This window comes from Salvelinus fontinalis, chromosome 11, assembly GCF_029448725.1.
Source record: "Salvelinus fontinalis isolate EN_2023a chromosome 11, ASM2944872v1, whole genome shotgun sequence".
NCBI lineage: Eukaryota > Metazoa > Chordata > Actinopteri > Salmoniformes > Salmonidae > Salvelinus > Salvelinus fontinalis.
The window spans coordinates 26,936,263-26,964,253 of NC_074675.1; the positions used below are offsets into that span (position 1 = coordinate 26,936,263).

At 46.9% G+C, this 27,991-nt stretch overlaps 2 protein-coding genes across 5 annotated transcripts in view; both read left to right on the forward strand.

Moving 5' to 3' along the window:
• LOC129865394 (protein bicaudal D homolog 1-like) overlaps nt 1-19,378 on the forward strand; it is a 32,546-nt gene extending 13,168 nt beyond the window's left edge. Inside the window, exons 2-10 of one of the 4 annotated variants that reach the window (XM_055938164.1) lie at nt 6,300-6,512; nt 6,886-7,038; nt 7,352-7,828; nt 10,056-11,087; nt 11,379-11,573; nt 11,872-12,023; nt 12,302-12,512; nt 16,646-16,731; nt 17,180-19,378. In XM_055938164.1, the coding sequence (XP_055794139.1) occupies nt 6,300-6,512; nt 6,886-7,038; nt 7,352-7,828; nt 10,056-11,087; nt 11,379-11,573; nt 11,872-12,023; nt 12,302-12,512; nt 16,646-16,731; nt 17,180-17,306 (2,646 nt within the window). In that variant the 3' untranslated portion in view covers nt 17,307-19,378. Of the gene's footprint in view, nt 1-6,299; nt 6,513-6,885; nt 7,039-7,351; nt 7,829-10,055; nt 11,088-11,378; nt 11,574-11,871; nt 12,024-12,301; nt 16,206-16,645; nt 17,056-17,179 lie in introns of those variants that run through there. The other 3 variants (XM_055938166.1, XM_055938165.1, XM_055938163.1) reach the window with 3 other exon arrangements.
• Nucleotides 19,379-19,526: 148 nt separating this feature from the next.
• Nucleotides 19,527-27,326, forward strand: LOC129865396 (FYVE, RhoGEF and PH domain-containing protein 4-like). Its single transcript, XM_055938167.1, has 12 exons — nt 19,527-19,857; nt 22,096-22,949; nt 23,067-23,212; nt 23,464-23,620; nt 23,802-23,940; nt 24,186-24,244; nt 24,456-24,602; nt 25,114-25,298; nt 25,415-25,445; nt 25,549-25,620; nt 25,878-26,003; nt 26,188-27,326. Exons 1-12 carry the CDS (start codon nt 19,746-19,748, stop codon nt 26,401-26,403), a joined length of 2,244 nt encoding a protein of 747 aa, XP_055794142.1. The 5' UTR covers nt 19,527-19,745; the 3' UTR covers nt 26,404-27,326.
• The last annotated feature ends 665 nt before the right edge of the window (nt 27,327-27,991 follow it).

The following is a 27,991-nucleotide window of genomic DNA, read 5'->3' on the forward strand; positions in this document are numbered from 1 at the left end:
GAAACTCAGAGGTACGGCCCATTACTGGTCTCTTAGAGTAGTTGTCTAAAGACACAAAGGAGAGGGAAAAAGGAGAGATAAAGCGAAATGGAAGAGGGAGGGAGATAGAGGGGGACTGTATAACAGGCAAAGTGCAAGAACCAATTTCAAAATGCTAATATCTCTCCCATTCTTCTCTGTCAGGCTGGTCGTGAGGGAAAGAGAGAGAGGTTGGGAGAAAGTAAAATAGCCTGTTATAGTAATTAACAAAGCTACTTTCCCTGCCATCCTCTCTGCAGACGGTGGTATCCTATGAGATAATAAAGACTGAGAGGGCCTCTGTCAGAGGAGCAGACAGTCTGTCTCTTTCTCTGTCGCCAGTCTCCGTGGTCCAGTCCCGTGTGGCTCAGTTGGTAGCGCATGGCGCTAGCAACGCCAGGGTTGTAGGTTCAATTACTGGAGTTTTCCAATGCTGGAAATCTATGTCTAAAGTATTTCGCGCTGCTTGCTTAGCGAGTAACACGTCCTTGCGATTTGGCCCATATCTGGCACCAACTCGGGACCTCTGTCTCACAAACACACGTGACCATCCTCCCTCAAGCGTCTTTTTTTATTTTCTTCCCTCAAGCGTCTTAGCTGATCGCGCCACCTAAAAAGCTAGCTAAGGAGGCGACGCAAACGGGACACCTTAATGCTGAGGAGTACGTGTCACACATCCCCATGTGCTACATATGCACTCACTACTGTGAGTCGCTCTGGATCAGAGTGTCCGCTAAATGACAAAAATGCTCTCTCTCTTTCTTGGAGCGTTACACCTCCGTTTGCATGAGGGGGGCCGAGGCCTGGTGGACACTGGGTCCAGAGTGACAGCTTCCTGTGCTTTGGGTGTTCACAGAAATGTTTCAAAGCCAGGAGCATGGATAATGGAGGAGCAACATTTTCACAACACACTGATCCAGATCAGAGTGCTGACCTCTGCCAGCGTGTGAGAGCGTGGTTCACTGGGTCGGGTGACCTGCAAGAAGAGGCTGGGTGGAAATCTGCTGGTGACATGGTGGACGATTCCTCCATAAAGTCCGCCAGGCTGCTGCAGCAGGTGTTGGAGGGAGATTAAGCAGAGACGGGACCGTCGGGGGAACACCAGGAGGGTGAGGGAATGATCCTATAGTTCAAGTCTCCGGGCTGAGGATGGGCTGAGGGCAACATGGTGGCCGGGGGGATTAGGGACCTGGCTATTCTCTGAGAGGATGTTTGCGCTCCCTGTATCCGCCTCCGATAGAAAAAGCGTACTGTTAATCTACAGTGGAGAATAATTCACGGGGTTATCACTACGAACAGATACGTGTCGCACCTTGAGCCATCGGTGGGGGGGGGGGGGTCTTCTGTTGGGAGGAGACAGTTTTTTTTCTTGTTCCAGGCTGGTTGTCTTTTTTTCTGTCCTGGGTGGGTGGTGTACAGGGCTAGGGTTGGGGCTGACTCTGGACCTATACGTTGGAGGGTCTAGGTATAACGTAGCCAACAGGGAAAGGGACTGCCTAGTAAACTACCTGTTGGGGCAGATACACATGTCAATGTCGAAGACCAGGAAACATGGGGGGGGGGGGGGTACGGACACCAGAGCTGTGCTGCTGGGGCGGGCTCGGCTCACACTGGAGCATGTACAGTATATGGGGACTGCTGAACCGTCTGGGGGACTGTGGGGGGCATCAGGGGGGTCTATGTACAGTGGACGAGGAGGGGGCTTAGTTTTAACTTTCTAGGTACGTTCAAATGAAATGAAGGTCTGGCTTTTAATGATGTAACTATTGGGCCAATAAAGGTAGTATTTTATTTTCCGAAGTTGAGTGGGTGACGGAGGTGGCCCTAAGGTACTGTGTCAGCAGGATGTCTCTCTGAAAGTAGGACACAAAACAGTGTAACAGATTTCTTAGTGATGCCTGAAGATACTGTAGGACTATATGAGTGAGTGGCACAGATTTCTATGTAACACCCGGACAACGAGTGAGTGTAACTGTAACTGGTTAGAGATCTCTGAATGACTCGAACATCTATCTGTCTGTAAGGAGAACTGGAGTGAAGAAGGGGACTTAAACAGACCCAGTTTACTGTAGCAATGTTATAATGACACACACACACACCTCAGACGCCACAAGTCTGTTATTGTCTGTGGTATTATTTACTTTGTCATATTGGAGATTCCAGGAAACGACTGGTTGATCATCAATATATTGAGAGGCTAATATCACTTACATGGTGATATGATGTAATCTGATGTCCCCTGTGCTTTCTCTCCTCTCTCTCTTCTCTCTCTCTCTCACACGCTCTCTCTTCTCTCTCACTCTCTCTCTCTCTCGCACTCTCTCTCTTCTCTCTCTCTCTCTTGCACACTCTCTCACACACTCTCTCACACTCTCTCTCTCACTCTCTCTCTGAGACGAGGACACACCTAAAACAGAGAGAGAGAGTGAGGGAAGGAGAGCGAGAGAAGACGGAGAAGAGAGAAAGCACAGGGGATGACATCAGATTACGTCTCAGACAGTCTGCCTCTCTGTGGAAACCAATACCAACCTGCGGGTTTGAACCGCCATGTTTTCAACCGGGCCCACCTTGTAGAGGGGCGGACTTCAGAACCAGCAGCTGCGGTTTGATCATTCCATCACTACTGTTAACACCAACCACCATCTTTGGATGAAGACCATAGACTGTGTTTGACTGCTTGACCAGGCATCCCTGAGTGTGTCTGTGTTTGTCTGTTGGAAAGAGCCCTAAACCCTCCATGTGCTCTTAATACCTCTCTAGACTACAGTCCTAAACTCTCCCATGTGCTCTTAATACCTCTCTAGACTACAGCCCTAAACCCTCCAATGTGCTCTTAATACCTCTCTAGACTACAGCCCTAAACCCTCCATGTGCTCTTAATACCTCTCTAGACTACAGCCCTAACCCTCCCATGTGCTCTTAATACCTCTCTAGACTACAGCCCTAAACCCTCCCATGTGCTCTTAATACCTCTCTAGACTACAGCCCTAAACCCTCCATGTGCTCTTAATACCTCTCTAGACTACAGCCCTAACCCTCCCATGTGCTCTTAATACCTCTCTAGACTACAGCCCTAAACCCTCCAATGTGCTCTTAATACCTCTCTAGACTACAGCCCTAAACCCTCCAATGTGCTCTTAATACCTCTCCAGACTACAGCCCTAAACCCTCCATGTGCTCTTAATACCTCTCTAGACTACAGCCCTAAACCCTCCAATGTGCTCTTAATACCTCTCTAGACTACAGCCCTAAACCCTCCAATGTGCTCTTAATACCTCTCCAGACTACAGCCCTAAACCCTCCATGTGCTCTTAATACCTCTCTAGACTACAGCCCTAAACCCTCCATGTGCTCTTAATACCTCTCTAGACTACAGCCCTAAACCCTCCCATGTGCTCTTAATACCTCTCTAGACTACAGCCCTAAACCCTCCATGTGCTCTTAATACCTCTCTAGACTACAGCCCTAAACCCTCCCATGTGCTCTTAATACCTCTCTAGACTACAGCCCTAAACCCTCCATGTGCTCTTAATACCTCTCTAGACTACAGCCCTAAACCCTCCCATGTGCTCTTAATACCTCTCTAGACTACAGCCCTAAACCCTCCATGTGCTCTTAATACCTCTCTAGACTACAGCCCTAAACCCTCCCATGTGCTCTTAATACCTCTCCAGACTACAGCCCTAAACCCTCCATGTGCTCTTAATACCTCTCTAGACTACAGCCCTAAACCCTCCATGTGCTCTTAATACCTCTCTAGACTACAGCCCTAAACCCTCCCATGTGCTCTTAATACCTCTCTAGACTACAGCCCTAAACCCTCCCATGTGCTCTTAATACCTCTCTAGACTACAGCCCTAAACCCTCCATGTGCTCTTAATACCTCTCTAGACTACAGCCCTAAACCCTCCATGTGCTCTTAATACCTCTCTAGACTACAGCCCTAAACCCTCCCATGTGCTCTTAATACCTCTCTAGACTAAAGCCCTAAACCCTCCCATTTGCTCTTAATACCTCTCCAGACTAAAGCCCTAAAGCCTCTCTGCGCTTCTTCCCGACTAGAGCATCCTAGCAGTAGTAGCAGTCTGCTGACTCACCCACTTCCTGTAAATGATGTCATTTGTTTATCTTCAGAAGGAGCAGAGAAAGTGTCCTCTCCTCTGAGGAATAATATACTGAGACATCTCCTCTCACCACTTCCTGACATCAAAAAGCAGGAATAGCCAGACAGAGACATAGCCGCACTAGGATCATGTCTGTCCTAGCCAGGCAGAGACATAGCCGCACTAGGACAATGTCTGTCCTAGCCATGCAGAGACATAGCCGCACTAGGACAATGTCTGTCCTAGCCAGGCAGAGACATAGCCACACTAGGACAATGTCTGTCCTAGCCAGGCAGAGACATAGCCACACTAGGACAATGTCTGTCCTAGCCAGGCAGAGACATAGCCACACTAGGACAAGGTCTGTCCTAGCCAGGCAGAGCCATAGCCACACTAGGACAATGTCTGTCCTAGCCAGGCAGAGCCATAGCCACACTAGGACAAGGTCTGTCCTAGCCAGGCAGAGAGTGCCTCGAGAGAGGCTACATATTGGGATTTGCAGCAAATAAAAAGGCTTGGTGGCACCGTGGCTTGTTCTGCTCTGCTGCTCTGTAACGCCCCATCTGTCTCTAGTCAAGCGGGGAGAATGTTCTACTCTACTGTCAGAGGAAATTGGATGACCAGCGGTAGGGTAGGCGTCCCAAATGGCACCCTATTTCCTATATGGAGCCCATATGGCTCTGGTCAAAAGTAGTGCACTATATAGGGAATAGGGTGACATTTGAGATACCCCCTCAGCTTCTCTTCTCCACTTAAAGTGAGTGGCTGCGATAAGAGTTGATGCCATTGTAATGACATTGGAGGGGGACATTGTTTCTTTCAGGATGACATTTACTCAACCCGTAGAGGTGTAGAAAAAGACAACTATGATTTCATGTGGCTTTTAGCTTGATGTATGCGGTCATAGTGTAAGTTATTCCTCGTGCATGTATACAGGTATGACCCACCTCTTTGACCATAGATTGGTAGACCAGTTGCTTGCCATGGGTACTATAGGCACTGTATTTCACTTTACTGTGGACTGTACTGTACTTGCGTTTTGGAAATCCATCTTTTTGTAAGCTGAAATTTGATGTGCTCTCTTTATTAAAGGACACCTTTCCTAAAACGCTGGCATATAGTGACATCTGACAGAGTGAATGATTGTGTGTGTGTGTGTGTGTGTGTGTGTGTGTGCGAGCGTGCACACGTGCGTGTGTGTTTTGGCAGATGAAGGGCAGTGTATCATCAAACTACACATGACCTTTAAATCTTCAAACGCCGGAGGAAAGGTCTCGTCCCTTTTCAGTTGCAAACAGCTTCAGAACAGAACATATAACAGTCATTAAACTACACAGCATCCCAACGTTCCTCAGTATCTCCAATAGTTCTCATGTTTAATTATGCTGAATCTGTTAGTTGACACAAATACGTCTCCGTGCAAACTCATTACTCTATTACAGTGTGGAACCGTGAGTCTGAATCGCACCGCTGAAGCTGAACTAATAAGAGAGTGATGAATAGCCTGTGGTAGTCCACTGTGGAGTCCCTGCATGGCTGTTGCTGTAGACTGTACTTATTCAGTGGGCCTGTAGGGAATATTACGATTGTCTTCCCTCTTGTCCGACTTTACGTTAAAGCGCACTTAATCCTATGTATTTACATGGTCATTATATTTAGGTTCCGTTTAGGTTCAGCGCCACGTCATTTAAAGTGCTTCCACACTGAAAGGTGAGTCAACTGTGCTTTGTCATTCGTCTGTGTTCCGTTGCTAGAAGCTCAGAGGAGAGCAGGATCCTTTGCCTCTCTCCGTTTCTCTACTTCCCCCAACAGTCTTTGTTTTATCCCTCCTTCCCTTGAGTTCACCGTCGCTCTGCACCGCAAATAGATGTTCCTACTCTATGATGTTCTTCCTCTCAGCCTCTTGCTGAGCTGTTTATTGATTGGTGGAGGTGTGTGTGTGTGTGTGTGTGTGTGTGTGTGTGTGTGTGTGTGTGTGTGTGTGTGTGTGTGTGTGTGTGTGTGCGCGCGCGTGCGCTAGGCGGCGGAACAGTTTCAGATGGTGATTGCTCTTTACCTCTCCATGTATGTTTTATAGGAGTCCGAAAATAACATTTACATAACCAGGACAAAACAAAAAGCTATGCTACTGAAACGCCATAACTTCTCTCTCGCCCCTCCTCCTCTGCCTCTGCCCAGGCGTTTGGCCAGACTTTCTCCACCCAGCGCAAGGTGGCTGCGGACGGGGAGACCAACGAGGAGAACCTCTTGCAGGAGTCAGCCACTAAGGAGGCATACTACACGAGTCGCCTGCTGGGGATCCAGTCAGAGCTCAAACAGAGCCGGGCCGTCACAGTCAACACGCAGGCCGACAACGAACACCTCAGTACCCTGCTGCAGGAGCTCAGAGAGGTGAGGCACCAGGGGTTAGAGGTCGGGGGGTGGGGTTTAGAGGAGACTCAGAGCAGTGGCTACTTACTATATACATGTATGCACAGTTATTGGTGGTGGTGGGCCCACTATTTGATCTTAAACACAATTTAGTATGTGTGGCTTGTATATCCCTATCAATGCCAATCGGTCAATCAATAAAACATATTTAGGATATCCTAGGCTAAGTCCTTTTCACGTCAACATTTGTGACAAAATGCTTTACAGTAAATCCTTGTTTTGTTTGATAGTAAACCAGTCCAGTGTTGTTTTGTGATAACCACAGGTCTTGTGTATTTGATAGTAGCCAGGGTTGTGTGTGTTAACTAAACCCTGGTGTTTGTCTGTCCTGTAGAGTAATGAGATGTTGGAGCTGCAGCGGAGCCGGATGAGAGAGGAGATCAGGGAGTATAAGTTCAGAGAGGCTCGACTCCTACAGGACTACACTGAGCTGGAGGAGGAGAACATCACCCTGCAGAAACTAGTGTCCACTCTCAAACAGAACCAGGTGAGAGAACACACAGTACATACACACGCATGCGGTTGCACACACACACACACACACACACCTACCTACATGCGCATGCACACACAGACACACTCACACTTACACATACATGCGGTTGCACACACACACACACACACACACACACACACACACACACACACACCTACACGCGCATGCACACACACACACACACACATACACACACTGTGTCCCCATCCCTAACACCACATTATGCCTCTCCCTCTCTGCTTACCTCTTCCTACCCTCCCCCTTCCACTCCCTCCTTCCCTCCCTCCCTCCTTCCCTCCCTCAGGTGGAGTACGAGGGGTTAAAGCATGAGATCAAGGTTCTGGAGGAGGAGACCGAGCTGCTGAACAGCCAGTTAGAAGACGCCTTACGTCTCAAAGACATCTCCGAGGCCCAGCTAGAGGAGGCCCTGGACTCCCTGAAGAGCGAGCGGGAGCAGAAGAAGCACCTCCGCAAGGAGCTGGTCCACCACCTCAGCCTGTGTGACGTCCAATACACGGGCAGCGCCCACCTCACTTTCACCTCAGCTCCAGCTAGTGGCACGGCTACGCCTGTCTCCGCCCTGTCGCCCAACTCAGAGGAGCTGGGCAGGTGTAACGGGCATCTACATGGAGGGTCAGGAACTGGGACGGGGACTGGATCGCTGCCCAGGGCGAATGGAGAGTGTCGGGGAGCGGGGAGGAAAGGAGAGGGGATGGTGTCGGATCTGTTCAGTGAGATGAACCTGACAGAGATACAGAAGCTCAAGCAGCAGCTGCTACAGGTGGGTGGAGAAGTACAGTTCACTCAGTTTGAATGAGTAGAGTGGAGTTTCGGGAGCCTCTAGAGTTTGGCGCTCAGATTTCTCAGTGTTATAAAGCGTGTAACAATGACACACAGGAGGATATCAGAACACTGTGGCAAACAAACATTCTCATTCTAACTCATGAATGTAGACATAAACAATATTACAAAGTGAACACACCGATGCCGTACAAATGAACACGTCTATATCCCCTCATATTGTAGATGTAGGAATAAGTGTTGAATTATTCAGAGTAAGAGAATGCTGACATAACCTCACTGCATACATCTCTCTCTCTCTCTCTCTCTCTCTCTCTCTCTCTCTCTCTCTCTCTCTCTCTCTCTCTCTCTCTCTCTCTCTCTCTCTCTCTCTCTCTCTCTCTCTCTCTCTCGGCCTGCCTCTCTCTCTCTCGGCCTGCCTCTCTCTCTCTCGGCCTGCCTCTCTCTCTCTCGGCCTGCCTCTCTCTCTCTCGGCCTGCCTCTCTCTCTCTCTCTCTCTCTCGGCCTGCCTCTCTCTCTCTCTCTCTCTCTCTCTCTCTCTCGGCCTGCCTCTCTCTCTCTCGGCCTGCCTCTCTCTCTCTCTCTCTCTCTCTCTCTCTCTCTCGGCCTGCCTCTCTCTCTCTCTCTCTCTCTCTCTCTCTCTCTCTCTCGGCCTGCCTCTCTCTCTCTCTCTCTCTCTCTCTCTCTCTCTCTCGGCCTGCCTCTCTCTCTCTCTCTCTCTCTCTCTCTCTCTCTCTCGGCCTGCCTCTCCCTTTCTCTGCCTCTGAAGACTATAAATAATAAAGGTTATCCCAGCAGTCAAATAAAGTGTTGTAGCACCAGTGAGAAGCTGTGGGATCAGCCGTTACTGGACCACTGGCTGTTACATGGACTCTAATCAAAATGGCCGCCATTTTGTTTCATAGTGGGTGTGTTCTCTTCCGTAGTTTCCTCCAGCCCAGTGGGCCAGTGAGATGAAGATGCAGTAGGATGTGTGTGGGGTTTGATGTGTGTCCAACCATTTACTGCAGTCCCTGTAGGTGAAACTGCATCTCCCCACACATTCCCTCAGCCTCGCTCCGATTGCCTGGACTGGAGGAAAGGCTTATTTATATCCTCACTGACACACTAGACTATTGATTCACCCTCAGTAGTGTGCAAGGTTTACTGTTCCCTCTAGTGTGCGGTGTTTAGGCCCTGCTGAAGAAAACAGCATAGACCAGCGTACATTTCAAGCTGGTCCATGCTGGTATTTGCTGGTCTATGCTGGTTAGTGCTGGTCAAGCTGGTCTGACAAGCATGGTCTAGCTGGTCAAGATAGTCTGTCCAGCATGGTCTAGTTGGGTATGGAGGTTTACTAGAATGGTTTTGCTGGTGACCAGCCTTTGCTGTGTTTTGGACACATACCAGTTTATGCTGGTGATATTGGTATGCTGGTTACCAAGCTGGTCCATGCTGGTTACCAAGCTGGTCCATGCTGGTTACCAAGCTGGTCCATGCTGGTCCATGCTGGTTACCAAGCTGGTCCATGCTGGTTACCAGGCTGGTCCATGCTGGTCTAGCATGCTCCAGCTGGTCTAGCTACCCTGACCATGCCCATCATTATTACGTTTCCCAGCATGCTCTATTGCAGTAGATTTTTTAAATTGTTTGTCTCAATATCTCTCTTGTTTGTTGTGTTTTTGCATGTACATTGATTGATTAATTAATCTTATGCTACACAAAGATAAATAACATACATTTTTTCTAAACTAATACAATCTGTTAGTCGGACTTATTGCTCCAGTTGAGATAATTTGGGTAATTTATTCTTCTTTCTGCCCCTGACAGTCATTCTGAATGCATATTGTGGGTGAAGAAAAGTTACAACTATTGGATATCCCCACACTGGCTGAATTCCAATAGAAATTAAACATCACTTTTAAATCCAGCATGATATGACATGATACTGGTTTTGCTGGTGACCAGCTCATGCAGGTCACTGTGTCCAAAACACAGCGAAGGCTGGTCACCACAAAAGCACAGCGAAGGCACCAACAAATCAGAGTGACAAGCCTATGCTTGTCTGTGCTGTTTTTTTCAGCAGGGGGGGGCTAAGGGAAGAGGTGGACTGTGCTGAGTGTGCAGGGAAATGATGCAGTTTATTTAAGGTTATGGGCTGGAGATGATAAAGAAAGCGACTAGTTTAACAATAGGCTGAAAATAGCTGTGTGTGTGTGTGTTCATAGGCAGAGCGGGAGAAAACAGGGCTGTTGATCAGCCTGCAAGAGTGTCAGACGCAGCTGCAGCATACACAGGGTGCCCTGAACGAGCAGCACGAGAGGGCCCTCCGCCTCAGCGAGAGAGTCACCGCCCTCAGGCACCTGCACCGGGAGGCCCATCTCGCCCAGGAGGCCCAGCACGACCAGGAGGCCCACCTCAATCGAGAGGCCCTGATGGAGCAGGGAGAAGAGGAAGAGGAGAAAGAGAAGGGATTAATACACAGCAGGGGCCAGGCATTCTGCCACCAGACCCCGGGTCTGGAGATCCTCCAGTGTAAATACAGGGTGGCTGTAACCGAGGTGGTCGAGCTAAAGGCTGAGCTGAAGTCGCTGAGAGAGAGGTACAACCAGTGTGTGGAGGGCGGGGTGGAGGAGAGGACGCGCGGAGAGACCCAGCACAGATCTCTGGAGCAGCAGGTGGGGAGGCTGGAGAGGAGCTGCCGGGAAGGTAGGGAGAAGGTGGGGGGCCTGGAGACGGAGCTGAGAACAGCCAAGAACATGGCCAGCGAGAGCCAGGGGGCGCTCAACGCAGCACAGGACGAACTGGTCACCTTCAGCGAGGAGCTGGCTCAACTTTACCACCACGTCTGCCTCTGTAACAACGAGACGCCCAACCGGGTGATGCTAGACTACTACAGACACGGCAGAGGACTAAGGGGTATCAGTGCCTCGCTCAAGGGTGACGACACCCGCGTTCTACTCACGCCCCGCCTTGCCCGGCGGCTCGCAGCCGTTGCCGCTGCAACCTCGTCGTCCACGGCGGAGTCTCGCAGCCCCTCGGAATCCCCATCCAAAGAGCGGTTGTCAGGAGAGGGAGGCCGGGACGGGGGGAGGGACAGAGACAGTCCTGTACCCCGCACCCCTCCTACGGGCTCCCCCAGCATCAGTGCCTCTTCCTCATCTTCCTCATCATCATCGTCGCCTGCGGTAGAGCCAGCTGGAGACCTGCGTAGGGAACCCATGAACATCTATAACCTCAACGCCATCATCAGAGAGCAGGTGACTCCATTTGAATCATTTGAATAAACATGTCAAACTGTGTATTTGCCATACGCGAACAGAATGTAGTTTCACTATTTGTAACACATTTACTAGCAAGCATATATCATTACACCTTTTGATTTCATTGGCAGTTCAAACCTGAAACAGTTTATCACAGTTTGTATGCCAGGTGTCACCTTTAACCTTCCAAATGGTCATCATGAAGCTAACAGACACAGATGCCAGTGTATCTGACTGACAACATCAGCTAATGTTCGCTAACCATCTCCCTTGATGAACATGCTGTAGGTGAGGCATCTCCAGAGGGCAGTGGACCGGTCACTCCAGCTGTCCAGACAGAGGGCTGCAGCCAGGGAACTGGCCCCACTGTTTGACAAGGACAAAGAGGCCTGTATGGAGGAGATACTGAAGCTCAAGTCCCTGCTCAGCACCAAGAGAGAACAGATCGCTACCCTCAGACTGGTGCTCAAAGCGAACAAACAGGTCAGACATGGATATGGTATCCGAGATATGGATACCTATGGACTTGGATTAAGCATCACGCTGGTCATTCGCTGTCTAACACGGCCTTGCTAGAATCTACTTTGAGGCTGGTCACAATAAATCTCCAAAAGCTGTAGATGGTTTTCACAAGGCTACCAGGCTACAGTAGCCATTAGGATATATAGAGTATATAGAGACTGCTGTCACAGTCACACTAATGTCCTCATTTTGAATTTTCAATGGGACTTTCTGTTTAAGTAAAGGTGAAAGAAATGTCCCTGTTCCCTTGTTCTTGCAGACTGCAGAGAATGCCCTGGCCAACCTGAAGAGTAAGTATGAGAATGAGAAGCACATGGTGACAGACACCATGATGAAGCTGAGGAACGAACTGAAGGCCCTGAAGGAGGACGCTGCCACCTTCTCATCGCTCAGAGCCATGTTCGCCACCAGGTGAATATTTCCCTCCTCCCTCCATCCCTTCATCTCGCTGTCTTTTATTGAATCCTTAATGTTCACTACCAGGTGAGAGACCAAGGACCAGGGATAGATTGTTAAAGGGATAGACTAGTTCTACATCCGACCTTTACTATTTCTCCCCGGATCTCTTCATTCTTCTCTACTTCTTCTTCTGATCGCGTTATTTCTTCTGAACCCATCTCCACCTACACTGTGTAACCAAAACTTTTGTTTTTTGCAAGCACCCAACCCCTCTCCTTGAAACTTCTCAGGTGTGACGAGTATGTGACTCAGCTGGACGAGATGCAGAGGCAGCTGGCTGCGGCGGAGGACGAGAAGAAGACGCTCAACTCCCTCCTGCGGATGGCCATCCAGCAGAAACTAGCCCTGACCCAGCGTCTGGAGGACCTAGCCTTCGACCAGGAGCAGTCGCACCGCACCCGCGGCGGCAAGGTGGCCCGCATAAAGAGCAGCACCCCCAAAGTAAGTCCTACTCCTCCCTCCAGCCCCACCACCGGCGCTGGCGCCCCCTTAAGCCTGACCTCTGCTACTACAGACGCCCTAGCTCTGAGCTCCCCTACGTCACATCATAGACACCCCGTCAGCCCCTCCTCCACGGCCCCCTCAGGCCCCAAAGTACCAGGCAGCCCCCCCTCCCTGGAGGCGCCCTCCTCCTCCTGGACTCCCCCATCCACTCCCCACAGGCTGGCTCACTCCCAGTGGGCACTGGGTGTCCGGACGTTAGAGGTCGACTCCCACAGTTTCAGTCTCGACTCCAATAGTTTTAGTTTAGAACGTAGCAGTACTGGGCTCTCCAGGCATTACTCCTCAGACTCACGGCCGTCTCCTAGCAGGGGTGCTCAGCCTGGCTCGGCCCCCTCCTCCCCCTACCGTTCTCCCATACTGGGGTCTCGCCGGTTGACATGGAGCTCCCCTCGAACTCGCCCCCTTACCAACTTGACGCGTACCTCAGCCCTTTATACCCACTCTTCTTACACCCCTTCCTCCCTTTATACCCCCTCTAGTTCCTATACCCCTTCATCTGCTCATTACTCTCCTTCATCATATACCCCACCCTCTTCGTACACCCCCCACACTTCATATAGTCTCACCAGCAGCTACAGTCCACTCTACCCTAGGTACTACGGTTCCCATCGGCCCCCTCACTGACACGAAACCACAGTTCCCATTTAACCTCCTCACTGACAACACTACAAATCCCATGAGTCCCCTCTCTAAACAGAACTACAGATTCCATGGGCCCCTTCGCAGACACTAAGCTACAATTCCCATCAACCTCCTCACTAACACTACTACAAATCCCATCAGCCTCTTTAATGATGCAAAACTACATTTCCCATCAGCCCCTGGGCGAGTGGGTGGGGCTCACAGAGAGGAGGACAGACTGGTTTCCTGTTTCTTGTGCCTAAGCCTCTGGCCTCGATGCAGCATGTGGATGTGGCTCTGTATCGGCGTGAATGTTCAGACTGACTCTGCTCAGGGATTTAACACAACATGGAGCACAAGTGGCCCTGCCTTCCTCTTATTCACAGACTGTTGATCGGTCTAAACTACAGGAGAGACAGGACACTTTACAGACTATACATACACAGTAGTTTTGGTCTTGCCCTTTAAATCAAATCACCATCCACACAAGCAAGTGAATATGTGTGCAGGACCTTACTGCTGTTTGGAAAGACGGATGAGAAGGACGTTTAGGTTAACTGGACAATTTGATGGAATTTGTTCACATGTTGGACTGAGGTCTCCACAGATCAACCACTTGACAGTGTTATTCGCTCTCTCTGTTTTTAATGGAAATCACAGATACTGTAACCAAATGTCATTCAAAGCAAGTATTGGATAAGACAGATCAATGATTATGGATTGTTTGCTATTTTTAATTGTTCAGTTATTACTCACAGCTCTGTACACACTGTCCTCACAATGTTATTGCAGTCATCCTCACATCTGCTGTGTAAACCTGGCACATATTTAGAGTCTAGCACCACCCAATGGCAGTTTGTAATATCACTGTATATTCAGAACTTAGACTGAAGACTTTCGTCGAGGTTGAATATCATATTAAACCTGTAACATAAATGACCTGGAATGAGCACACCATGATGGTTTTAATGTTAGCATTATGAGACAGAGCGAGATGGGTGATTCTGGGTTTCATATCAGTCGGCGAGACAGACAGTGAACTGTGGCTACGTAGCACCCCTAGTGCCTCGGAGGGTAACTCCAGAGGAACACAGCAGCATAGATGGATGAATGTAATCAATAGATAACCCACTTACCACCAAACTCAGGGAAGCTGACACACACACTTTTCAACTGGGGTTCAACAAGGATGTGTTGTTAACCGGAATTATCCTTACGCTGTTATAGAAATATAGACCAACATTTGAATGACATTTAGGCTATGGGTTAGTTAGTGTGGAGCTACTGTATGATGCATAGATGGGATTCCACAGGTTCTGCACACGTGATAGTGTGTCACCTGTGTATGTGTGTGCCTTAACAACTACAGTACCTGATCAGTACGACCTGATCATGCCAACAACAACAGTTTTCATATTGTTTTTTTGAACCTATCCAATAGGTTAGAACGGACAATAACAAAGCCTTGCCAGATGATCAGCGTAAGTGTCTGGAAACAGTGCTCTTGATGAGGGATACACTGCTACTGGGTGTTGGCCAGTGAATAGCCTTTGCCAACTTTGGCCCAATCCATTTACAGTTTGGTTTTGACGGGAAGAACTAAGGGGACGTGGCTGACGTGCAAACCGATATTTCCTTTTTGAATTGGTTAAAATGACGTTAAGGTTATGAGTTTGGTTAAGGGTCAGTTATAGATTTTGGCTAGTTGGGCTGTCAATGGGATGCTGGTCAGAAAAGTCTCCTTAGTCTCTCCCTGTTTTGACTCCCCTCTCTAGTATTGACCCAGTCCAGTCTCCCCCTCCCCCATCAGTCCCAAGTCTGGAGGCCAGAGTACCACAACAACACTGTGTGTCTCTACTCTAACAATCCCAGTCTCCATTGGTTCAAGTGATCTACATATACCCCAACACGTTGTCATAACAGGCAATATGGAGAGAAAAAAAACGCATTTGACAGGACTTCTCTCAGCTACTTTGTTGACAGCGTTAGGTGAACATTTACATATTTTTCGTATCAGAAATACTCACTGTTCTTGCACTCATTGTTGGGCTGATTGAGCTGGTTGAATGTTTTTCCTCCAGTAGTCATCTCATGGTGACTGTACAGAAACACAATGAACACTAGATTTGGCGTGGGAACCACCTCAGTGACCTTCCCGTTTTTATACATGGAGTTTGTATTACTCTGTTTGATGGATTACCCTTCATCACGTTAGCAATTACTTGACTGAGTCTGTCCTACACTCCAGTTTCTGCATCTGCACCATCTAACTGCCTTGACACAACACTGTATGCCTGTTACTTTGAGCAGAACACTTTTTATAGTTGTAGTATAGTGTAGGTTATAATATGGAACATTTTCCATTGTAGGGTAAATTAGCTGGATATAGATCTTTTCTGCAATAAGGGAATGAAAAGTGAAGGATTGTCAAATATCAAATTAGATGCTAGGGGTCGCTGTCTTAGCTTCTCAAGAAAGGAAACCAGTGTGACCTCCTCTCTGTGAAACCCTCCTCGTTCCGCCCGACTCGCACTCTCCAATATACACACACACACACACACACATCACATGCTCACCAAACTCATTTCTCTTTTCGGTCCCGCTACATCATAATTCCATCCGTACATGCAAGAGGATTTTAATCCTGTCAAATGCGTTTTTTTTACCTCCTTTCCGATTTATTCGTTTCCCACCGCATCTATTGGCCTGTGATCTCTCCCTCTATGTGAATACAGTGAATGCCATTTTCCTCTTCTGCTCTCTGTTTCAGGAGTCTTTCATAATGTGGAACATTGTCAATCTAAACATCCTTGCCTGTGCTAATGCCATATCCATTTCCAGGCAGACTGTTAATAGTTACCACTGATTGTCAGCCTGTTATCTTTTGAGCACTTTATATGCATGTGTATATAACACAGAGTATTGGAAAGCTGTATGCTGTGTACAGTGCTATGTTCATACTCTTCGTATATACTGTAAATATCATGTATAAACGACCTGTATTTTGTGTGTCGTCGTCTTTTCTGTTTTGAGTGGCCTTGAGCATCTCTCTCGTGTGTTCTAGGGAGGAATTCCTTACGATCTCAGTTTCATGAAGTAGCTGTCGTGTGTTCCACTCAGATATGCATAAGGCCTACTTTACACAGCCTGCTCAGTTATTGCACAAGCACACGGGTTAATCATAGCATACTGTACGCGTACATTCCATTGAACAGTACAATATATCAAATACATGAGTTGTTAGGCGTTTGGGAATATTTAAGGATAGGAACATTCTCGCAGAATTAAAAAAGAAAAACGAAATGTACTTCTTGAAAACGCTGACACTGGGGTGATTTTCTTTGGTAAGTAGTCTGTATTTTCCCCCTTGGATATGATCATCTGTGATGTCCCCTGGTCCCCATCCCTGTCACCTCTCTACAGTACTGTCTCTCCATCTAATCTGTCAGTCTCTCATAGATCGTCAGAAGTCTGCTGCCACAGTGCCGCCAGTCTCCTCACAGCTAAGGTGGGAGAAGGCCTCCCAAGCCAGCAGGTAAACGATTTAGACCAGAATTTAGTGCCAGTCTGTTTGTGCTATCATCCCAACTCCTCACTCATTGTCATGCCACAAAGAAACAATGAGTTGGCAAGAGCACAAACAGATCTGGAACCAGGCTAAAACTCTACATGGGACTGAAATGTTGCATATGTTTACAGTATATGTTAATTATTCCATGTCATTTTGCTTGTACAGTATAGCCAGGGTACAGCATCAGGAAATCAATCCTGTGTGTTTTGGGCGTGTTTGTGTTTTTTACGCCTTTCTTGACCTACCATGAACACTATAAATGAGTCTGTTATTAAATCCTCATTGATACGTCCTTTTGTCTGTGAGTGATTGAGGTAGATGTCTGAGCTCTTTGTCAGGTACAGTGTATCTCCTGTTATCTCCTCTCCTCTTCCTCTTGTCTTCTGGTTGTCTCTGGTCATGCTCCTCCCAGACGTAGCATTGTGTCGGCTATCCGGGAGTACCGAGCTCACTGCCCCCTGAGCAGCTACAGCAGCAGCCCTCCACGAGTGCCTCTCCTTTGGCTCGCCCAGCCGCCTTGTCCCCCTGGTCCTCTATAACCCTGGGACTACGACACGCTGACCCCATCACAGGACTCTGCAGGGCAGAGCCAGAGCAGTGCCTCTCACTGGAAGAGAAGGACGACACTCACAAAGACTTATAAGAGACTGTCTGACTGAGGGTCTGTGGGAGAAAAGAGCGACATGCAGCCATCTTTACTACCACGCTAGCTATTAGTCATTATTCATCATGTATTTGTCTATGGTGTTTTGGGGGTTGTTGAAACATACTTTTATGTTACGACCAGTGATGATCATTTTGTTGGGTTCAAGAGGTGGACAACTGTTGGGTTTTTGCTGAATGTATAGCTAGCTGTACAATCATTAATGGTACCATACAGTATGTAGTGAACGCCAAGGTGGCAGAGGGCAAAGCCATAACTGTGTATTTGAAATGCATGTAAAAGGTATTAGCTTTCGCAAACCCAGATTGTTTGAGTCATTTTTCTGCTCTTTTTGGATTGGATTCATTGCTTGTCCCCACCCCTCACCAAGATCGTAGCTTGTTTTTTATATTCTATGGAATTTCTTTAAAATGCACTTTGCTCGCACGCACCCTACGGTGTGTATATATAAATGTTTCTATTGCACTTTGAATGTGTTTTACAGGATAAGAGATTTCCAAACATTGTAAAAGCTGACAGTGTTTGTACCGTTATCATCCTTCCTTGGTTCTACAGTATCTATGTTGAAACAGCACTTGCGTCCCAAATGACACCAATAATCCCCAAAGTAGTGCACTACATAGGGAATAGGGTGCCATTTGGAATGTGCTTTTGGTCAACCTGTTTCTCTGAAGGCCTCAATCAACCTCCTGATTTACAAGCACAAACTGACCAATGCATTCCAATACTAGTTGTGATCGACTGTTAACACCACTGGGTTAAATAATGATGTTGAAAGTAGATCTCTATCCAAGATTGCCTCTTGTTTTCTACATCCTGTATATGGAAGTAACCATGCTGGATCGGCGTGTAGACAGATTTCGCTATAGAATAGTAGTACTAGTAGCACTGTAGTTGTAGTAATAGTAGAGGTAGTTGGCAGTTTATGCTGTACTGTATTCAACCATGATGCTATGTATGCTAACCTAGAAATACCAATTTGGAGCTTTTCTCAAACCACCACCCAGCTACTTTTAACCATCTATATAACACGTCCAGTCACAGTTCAGAGGCGTGGCAATGGGATGAATTCACACACCTCAACCTCGCTTTAGACTGAACATTCTGTTTCTACAGGATCTCTGACCAGACCTGTGGTTGCTAACTACAGTAAGGTTTCAAAAACGTTGGGTTTTGTCATCCTTTTGTGTTATTCTGGTGAATGCTGTCCTATCTGCTCCATTCCCTACATCTATTGCAACTGGAAACCATGTAACAAACTGCCAAAGATCGCACTAGGCTTCTCAGACATCACACGAAGCAGATGAAGGAGAGGGGAGGGGTTTTGTGTAACCAGCCAGAGACTGTATTAACCCACAGAGCTAAAACCCTAGGCATTAGTTTGGGAGAGCAAACTGGCGTTGGAGCCCAAGGGCGAGAGTAAGGGAAAGGGGATATCTAGTCAGTTTCACAATTGAACGCGTTCAAACGACATTCGTCTCCCGCATCTGTTTAGCGGATGACGCAGTTAGCAGTCACAATGTCTCCTCAATCATGAGGATATCAGGAGTATTCTGTATGTTGTAACACTGGTTCGCTCTGTCTATTTTCCCCACCAATATGTATTGCTCATGTGTATGAAGTTTTCTTTAAACTTATCAGATGGTTCAAAGACCATTGAAGTTGTACATAGGCCAACTGGACATACGGTAAGCTATGGAGAAAATGATGAATGTTACTAGCTACTTTTCCTAGACATGGAGTGTTTAGTAGACGGGGCACAAAGATGAAGCACTGAACGTGGTTTGCACAATTTCAACATTACTCGACACCTCAATAAAAAAACATTCAGACAGCAATATATAAATGTATGGTATCTTCAAATCATTTTTATTGCATATTAAACCATGTAAATCCTACATTTCAAAATACAATAAATTCCCCCTAATCTTATAGGGGACTGCTAAACATTTGTGTATCTTTTTGTAAAACTTTACCATCAACACCTTTAGGAAAATGGCCTACAGTCTTGGGAGTTTCCTCTACCAAAGGCTCACAGGGGGGCGGAGGGTTTATAAAACGGGGGCGGTTTTGTGCCATTGTTAAGATCTATCAGGATTCAATTCCACTGATGGAGATTCATGGCATGTGGAAATCGGTATTGGACTTTTGGAATGTGGTACGCTTATTTACGTTTTTTGTTGAAGGAGCAGCTCGGTAATTACCAGCGTAAAGCCCTCCGGCGTTCGTGGACTACGCGCCTCGAATCCGATCATTATTCACGCTCAAGGGAACAATAAGTGGTATAAAAGTTATTTTTATAAATCATATTACCATGTTTGACGGTGACCTGGGGGAGAGTGTGAAGACCACTCCGCGTGAGACGGAGGAGTTTAGGCGGACGGCGGTGAGGAGAAAGTCGAAGGGAATACCGTGGGAGACTGAAGGTCAGCCTTCTCAAACGGCAGTTGTGTTTGGAAACGTTGAGTGAGCGCGTCAGCGCAAATATAACTCACTGCACAGATTTCAAATGTATCCTACTATAGCCCAAGATGTCTGTGTTTTTTTGTAATGCATGTTATGCTGGATTTAACTCATTTTGAGCAGAATAGTGGAGATGGATCTTCTGTGGCTCCTGACCCGAAGTCATATGTTGAGGAAACGGTGAAGATGCCCACAGCTAATTTATCTTTAGATAGACATTCTGACCAGAGCGAGGCAAACTGTGGTGTGTTGACATGGACGAGGTTTACATGTCATTGGAGAGCCCGAACTAATGCTGTAGGAACTGTCTGGTCAACTCTGCACAGTAGTCACGGCCCCAGTGTCTCCTATGTAGTCCTTCTAGCTGAGTGCTTTCAGTCATGGCCACAGCTATTAGCGCCTATTCTTTACAAAATAATCCACTGTGTTATTCTCTAATTGTAAACTACTCAGGCAATGTATTATTAGTGGTTGAATTACCCTAAACTTTTTTTTTTTGTGTGACTCATGTGCATTGAAGTGGGTGAACTCAGCCATGTCTAAGGCAGAAGAGGAACATGTCAGTAGTTTCACTGGTTATGCTAATCTACCACTGGCATGCCCTGGAGGCTGTGTCCTGACAACATAACAACACTAGTTTTGTTTGTTAACAATGTTCTGGGTATTGTGTGTTTGTGTGCAAATTGTTGTCAACTTCAGTCATCTTCGGATTACTGAAGTTGAGCTACACTGTAATCTCCTTCTTTCACCTGCACAAATCTGACTGGATTCTGCCTGTGGCTCTCTAGACCTAGTCTATGTAGTTCTGAAGCCATAACATAGTGTCTGTGATGTCTGCCAAGGCATTGACTGAGCACAGCTGACTGGTATAATATGTTACAGTGATTTACTGTCCCTCGGATGCTGATGTACAGTTTGTGGACAACTGTATTTCTCATCAACATCTCCTCACTGGACAATAGTCTCACGTTTTGTTATTTCCCCCAGTAATAAGATGGAGACGGTAGGTCCTAGGTCAGAAGGGTGAAAAACAATTCAAATAAAAGGTTGAAGATTCAACCTGTGTAAGATGCTAACCAAATACTCTGAGTTATTGATGGAACTGTTAAATGGGCAATCTGCAATTCAAACAGCAACAAAGCAGCCACCGTGCTAATGTTCCTGTAAACCGCTGGAGAATCGGGGTGGAGAAATACAACCACTCTCACATTCATAGACCACGCTATGGATGCAAAGACTGACCATCCACTAGACCAAAACTATATAGTTGTAACCATTTTTTTGAGGCTACAGTGTTTGTTTGCAAGTACATTGTTCACAAACAACGGGGCAAAACAAGCTTCCATTTTGGGTTCCGTCTGGTTAAGACGGTTGAACCAAGCTCATGAGGCATCTGCAAGTTACATTTCAAGAATCAATGGGCACACATCACCAATCTCAAAACCCCAAAAATGGATGTAGCAAACACAGATTACCCCTCCAACCAATAAGTCACAGGGGTGTCGATTACAGATTCATTTAAATTGAACCTTTATTTAACAAGGCAAGTCAGTTAAGACCAAATTCTAATTTACAATGACGGCCTAATAAGTATGCCATCAGAGAATGGACTGTTCAAAGTATGTTAACTTCCTCATATCCTTACTGTATGTCACTATGGCAGGTGTCCATTCTCACTCTAACTAGATCTCTCGCTCTCCCTCAGTACTGAGCAGCAGTACATGTGGCTCTGTGTATAGTACTGTAGCTGTGGGAGCACCATTACCACAATTGGAGAGGAGGTCAATGGAAAGAGCCCTGCTAAGAAACCCCTACTCAAAGCACAGTACGGGGACTGAGGGGAGTGTGGTTGGTTTAAAATGCAGTGTTAAAATACCACTACAAATGCCCAGTAGACTGTACTGCAAGATAACTGTAGCCTGGTCCTAAATCTGTTTGTGCTGTTTTGCCAAATTCTATGGTCATTGTCATGCCAATAGGAGTTAACAAGACAGCACAAATACACTGAACAAAAATATAAATGCAACTTGCAGCAATTTCTAAGATTTTACTGAGTTACAGTTCATATGAAGTAATTAGTCAATTGCTTATTTCAGCTCATGAAACATGGGACGAACACTTTACATGTTGAGTTTTATACTTTTGTTCTGGAACCAGGCTGGGATAGATCCCTTACTCAGCTTCTCCCTCCCTGTCTCCAGTGTCTCCTAAACCTGCCCATCTCCAGAGCCCTGGGGAGAGCCCTGCCAAGGGGCCAGAAGGAGCTCTACTCACAGGGAAGGGATCAGGACCCCGAGCTAGGGGGCTAACGGTCCACAGCCCAGGAAAGTGTCATGGGACCAGGCCAAGCCACAGCCAAGTGAAGGGGGTACCAAAAGGGACCCAGAGCCCAGGAAAGGGACTACGTGTCCACAGCCCAGGAAAGCGCTCCAAACTAGGATCTCAGTCCACAGGGAAGGGAGCCGGATCCAGGCTGAACCAGCTGAGAAGCCCTGGGGCCAGGATGAAGAGACATGGACACATGGCAGGATCACCCTGCAGCCTGCCTGACCTCATTCACCTTGAGGAAAACCAGTCTGTGCTCAGATCAGCTAACAGCAGCCCAACACATACCACCACCTCTATAAGCCTGGACCAGCCTAGAGACCCAGACAGTGGGTCTACCGACAGCTCTCACACAGGACTGGATGCTCACAGACACAGTCCAGACAGGGCAGTAGTAGTGGCTCATAGGGAGGGCAGAGCGAGGGAAATCTCTCCCATAAATATGAATGGTTTGGACCTGATGAGGGACGCTGTACTGGTCGATGGCCATGTAGGAGACGGAGGGAAGGTGGATACAGGGCTCAACGTGGACCTGTCCCCCTCTCACAGAACTGAGACTGGGACTGAGGAGGCCAAGCTTCAGGAGAGCTCTACAGATGAGAAGAAGATGGAGAGAGGGAGTGAGGAGGTGAGGGTGCAGGACTCCACTGAACAGAAGCTGTATAAGATTGCCAACGAGCTTCTGCTCACAGAGAGGGCCTACGTTGCTCGCCTTCACCTGCTAGACCAGGTCAGTGTGTCACTGTCAACTTCACTGTTTCTGTTCATCCACTGTGGTTATCGCCACATGACTTGATCGGTATGTATTAATTAGCAGTGTTTTAACACTGCGTGTGTGTGTGTGCAGGTGTTCTATGCACGGCTGACTCAGGAGGCTGGTAAAGGCTTGTTCCCTGTAGATGTGGTGAGGACCATCTTCTCCAACATCTCCTCCATCCACACCTTCCACAGCCAGTTCCTACTGCCAGACCTGGAGACGCACATGGGCCAATGGTGAGACAACCCAAAGAGATGATGTTGCAATTGAAGTACATGAAGTAATTATTTACAATGGAACTGAAGGACGTGATTGGATTGGAACCTTGTTATTAAATGAAAATACGGTTATATTTTATGTAATTCGTCTAGTCTCACAAAGACCACAGTGGTTTTAACATTCCTACTTTAAATCGCTAGCATCCTATCTAAACAGTGATTAAATAATCATTTTTTTGACCTTTGATCTCCGACCCTTGACCACACAGGTCTGTGAGCCCTCGTCTGGGTGATGTCATGCAGCAGCATGCTCCCTTCCTCAGGATGTATGCTGAGTACGTGATGAGCTTCGACCACGCCATGGAGCTGCTTAGAGTCTGGACGGAGAGGTCCGCACCATTCAGGAACGTCATACAGGATATACAGGTACGTTGGCCGGGCAGGGACACCGAGTAAATCTCTGTTCACACTTTACCTGAATATCTTTATTCATTCTCTTCATCTTCATAGCACCATTCACCCAATGGAAATCAATAGCTGCTGACTTTGCAGTGGTGGAAACATTTAGTCGGTCTTGCCCTGTTGTTGATTTGCTGTTATCTTCCAGAGTCAGGAGGTGTGTGGTAGTCTGACCCTGCAGCACCACATGTTGGAGCCGGTCCAGAGACTACCTCGTTATGAGATGCTGCTGAGAGACTACCTCAAGAGACTGCCTGATGATGACTCGGACCACAGTCATGCAGAGAGTGAGTTGACACCTGCCTTACTGTAGCATAGACATAGTCCAACATACAGTAGATCCACAAAGGCTGGCCTCACTCTTACTGTAACAGAGATCAGGTAGTCCTCATCGCAAGCGAAGACTCACGCAGTGTCATCACAGTGACTACAAGTCTGAGGAACTGTCACAGAAACCATAATAGATTAGGTTTTGTGGTTTTGCTATCCTAAAAAAATGAAAAAAGGTGGTGTTCTCTTTGTCTGCCTTCAGAGTCTCTGCAGGTCATCTCCATGGCAGCAACGCACTCCAACAGCGCCATCCGCCAATCAGTACGTGCAGAACTAATATGCTAATCCTCTACTCACTGCAGATAACAATTGTCAGTACAGTATATCTAGAGACCATTTCTCTTTAGGCATAGTGAGTAAAATGTTACTACTGTTACCATCCGGTACTTTGTTATTTTGCAATCGGTTGGAACAGAAGTTTGTGATCTGCTTTGTTGTCTAACATCCTCCGCTCTGCTGTGTTGTCCTCTAGGAGAATCTGAAGAAGCTGCTGGAGATCTTCGAGATGTTGGGGGGGGAGGAGGAGGACGTGATGAACCCCTCCAATGAGTTCATCCGGGAGGGACGCATCCTGATGCTGCCTGCCAGGCACTCCGCCATGGAGAGATACCTCTTCCTGGTTAGACCAGCTCACAGTATTTTAACCTTTATTTGACCAGGAAGTCCCATTGAGGTCAGACCACCTCTTTCCCAATGGAGACCTTATGGCGTTTAGGAGGAGGCAACATTACATCATGTTGCTCTAGAAATGTATAGTGTAGAACAGACATGATTTTCTGCTATGTATAATTTGAAATTAAATCATCTATTTCATCAGAATCTTGCACTTCACTGACTAGGAACCACTGAACATCCATTTAACCCACACATGTCAAACTCATTCCACGGAGATCGGCTTTTCGCTCCACCCTTGTGCTTGATGAATTAAGGTCACCAATTAGTAAGGAACTCCCTCACCTGGTTGTCTAGGTCTTAATTGAAAGGAAAAAAACAAAAACCTGCAGACATTCTGCCCTCCGTGGAATGAGTTTGACACTCCTGCATTAACGGGGCATTCAGGAGACTCTTGTGGCGCATACTTAAAACCCTCATGTCTTTCTTACCTCTCCCTCCCCGTGCTGTCCATCCAGTTAAACAACATGCTGCTGTGCTGCACTCCTCGGTTCAGCCTGGGGGGGCAGCGGTTCACCGTGAGGACACGGATTGACGTCGAGGGCATGACGGTGCAGCGCACCACCAATGAACACCACCCCCACACCTTCCAGGTATCTGGCAAAGAGAGGACCCTGGAGAGGACCCTGGACCTACAGGCCAGGTAAGGGGAGGGGAGGGAGGGGGGGGGGGGGGGTCACAATAATATAACTCACCTGAAGGTCTTGGATGGATGTATATATTTTGTATCAATGTTAACATGTGGCGTGGTCTTTCTAGCTCTGAACAAGACGAAGAGGACTGGATAAAGGTAACAGTGCTTTGTCATATTTTGAAACCCGTTTAAATGACCAATAGCACATAATGAGTATATAGGGAGAGTACACATGGTCTGACGTGCCTTGTACTTTCAGGCTTTTCAGGACACCATTGATGTTTTCCGGCAGAAGAATGAGACTTTTAAGTCAGCTTCTAAAGAAGTAGAGGTATCTGTAAGGATCCCTTATTTTTGTGCAAAACAGAGACCGATAGAATGTTTTCTTCCATTCTTTTGTGTGTGTTTCTCCATCTGTACAGTATGCTCGCTGTATTCATATAGAGGGATAAATCACAGGCAAATGGGTGTGGCGGGAAACGGATCATTTAGCAAAGGGGAAGGAGAAGCAACTCATTTGAGATCCTCTTGCATGTACGGGTCGAAAAACAACTTGGCGAGACAAACTGATTTTGTGTGTGTGAACAGACGGAGGAGCTGGGTCGGCGTGCCCCTCGATGGATCAGGGACAGTGAGGTGACCATGTGTATGAAGTGTAGCGAACCCTTCAACGCCCTCACCCGATGGAGACACCACTGCAGAGCCTGTGGCTGTGTGAGTTAACACACACATGGGTACATGGGCATAAACACACACAGATGCACACATTCACTTTACCTAAGGCTGGGCTACGGTTATGATTAGTTGAAATGGCATTCACGCTCCGTTTACTTCCATTCTTTCTAACATAAACAGACAGATATGACCATGACTTCCTGTGTCTCCACCTGTTTGTCAGGTGGTGTGTTGGAGGTGTTCAGACAACAAAGTAACTCTAGAGTACGATGGCAACAAGGTGAACAGGGTGTGTCTAGACTGCCACGCCGCCCTGATCCTCCGGGCCAACAGAGAGGAGAGGGGAGAGGGCAAGGAGGGGGGGCATTCTAGAGGTTCCACACCCCACCGCCCCATTTCCATCCCTACCCTTTCCCCAGGATCTGAAGGCCTTGTCTAGGGTCCCCTTGCGGGGGACAGGTGACGGCGGTTGTCAATGAAAATGGGATGGTGGTTAGTGGGATGACAACGCCATGGTTGGCAATGGCAAGGGGGCTTTCATCAATGGCAACGGAAGTGTCACTGATAATGGTTACGGGAGTGTCACCAATAGAAACGGGGTGGCTGTCAATGACAGTGAGGAGGCTCGCTTGAACAGCCTCAGTGTTCACACACTATCCCCAAGTGTCTGTACTTGTGTTCAGTGTTATGGCCTTAATGAGATAGTGAGCCCCAAAAGTATTTGGACAGTGACAATGTTAAAGTGCAGACGGGTGACATGTTTAGAAATTACAGCACTTTTTGTACATAGTCCCCCCCCCCCATTTTAGGGGACCAAAAGAGTTGGGACAAATTCACTTATGGGTATTAAAGTAGTACAAAGTATGATGACATCAAGCTTGTGACTCTACAACCTTGTTGGATGCATTTGCTGTTTGTTTTGGTTGTTTCTGATGATTTTGTTCCCAATAGAAATGTATGGTAAAGAATGTATTGTGTAGTTTTGGGGTCACTTGTATTGTAAATAAGCATATAATATGTTTCTAAACACTTCTACATTAATGCTAATACAGATAAGTGAATTTGTCCCAATACTTTTGGTCCCCTAAAATGGGGAGGACTATATACAAAAGGTGCTGCACTTTCTAAATGTTGGATGAAAATACCCTCCATTAAAGCTGACAGTCTACACTTTAATCTCATAGTCATTGTATCATTTGAAATCCAAAGTGCAGAGCCAAAATGACCAAAAATGTCACTGTCCTAGTACTTTTGGAGCTCTGTATACCGTAATGAGATGTATTTTGTATAAAAACTCAAGAGATGCAATGTATGAGTATTCTGGCTATTCCCTATCTGGATCAGAAAATCAAGTAACCTTATAGTTTGTATTTGAAATGATATACCTTTTGAAAAAATAAAGTTAAACTTGTTAAAGTGAAGCAAGGTGTTTATTGGACTAGAAAAGTTTGAAACTTATCAGTTAAGTTTCTTATGTTAGCAGTATGTGTTATTAAAGAGATTCCCCTGTACTTTTTTTGCCAGTAGTTCTGAAAGTAGCACTCATGACCCAACAATGGTCCATCACATGTGCAGGTACAGTTGAAGTCGGAAGTTTACATACACTTAGGTTGGAGTCATTAAAAATCATTTTTCAACCACTCCACAAATTTCTTGTTAACAAACTATAGTTTTGGCAAGTCGGTTAGAACATCTACTTTGTGCATGACACAAGTAAATTTTCCAACAATTGTTTACAGACAGATTATTTCACTTATAATTCACTGTATCACAATTCCAGTGGGTCAGAAGTTTACATACACTAAGTTGACTGTGCCTTTAAATAGCTTGGAAAATTCCAGAACATTGCATGGATTTAGAAGCTTCCGATAGGCTAATTGACATCATTTGAGTCAATTGGAGGTGTACCTGTGGATGTATTTCAAGGCCTACCTTCAAACTCAGTGCCTCTTTACTTGACATCATGGGAAAATCAAAAGAAATCAGCCAGGACCCCAGGGGGAAAAATGGTAGACCTCCACAAGTCT

Excerpts from the sequence above, each read along its gene's own strand:
- LOC129865396 (XM_055938167.1), top strand. The coding sequence starts at position 19,746 with ATGTTTGACGGTGACCTGGGGGAGAGTGTGAAGACCACTCCGCGTGAG. Across the intron at positions 22,950-23,066 it reads GCCTTCACCTGCTAGACCAG|GTGTTCTATGCACGGCTGAC; the intron begins GTCAGTGTGTCA and ends GTGTGTGTGCAG. Across the intron at positions 23,941-24,185 it reads GGACCACAGTCATGCAGAGA|AGTCTCTGCAGGTCATCTCC; the intron begins GTGAGTTGACAC and ends GTCTGCCTTCAG.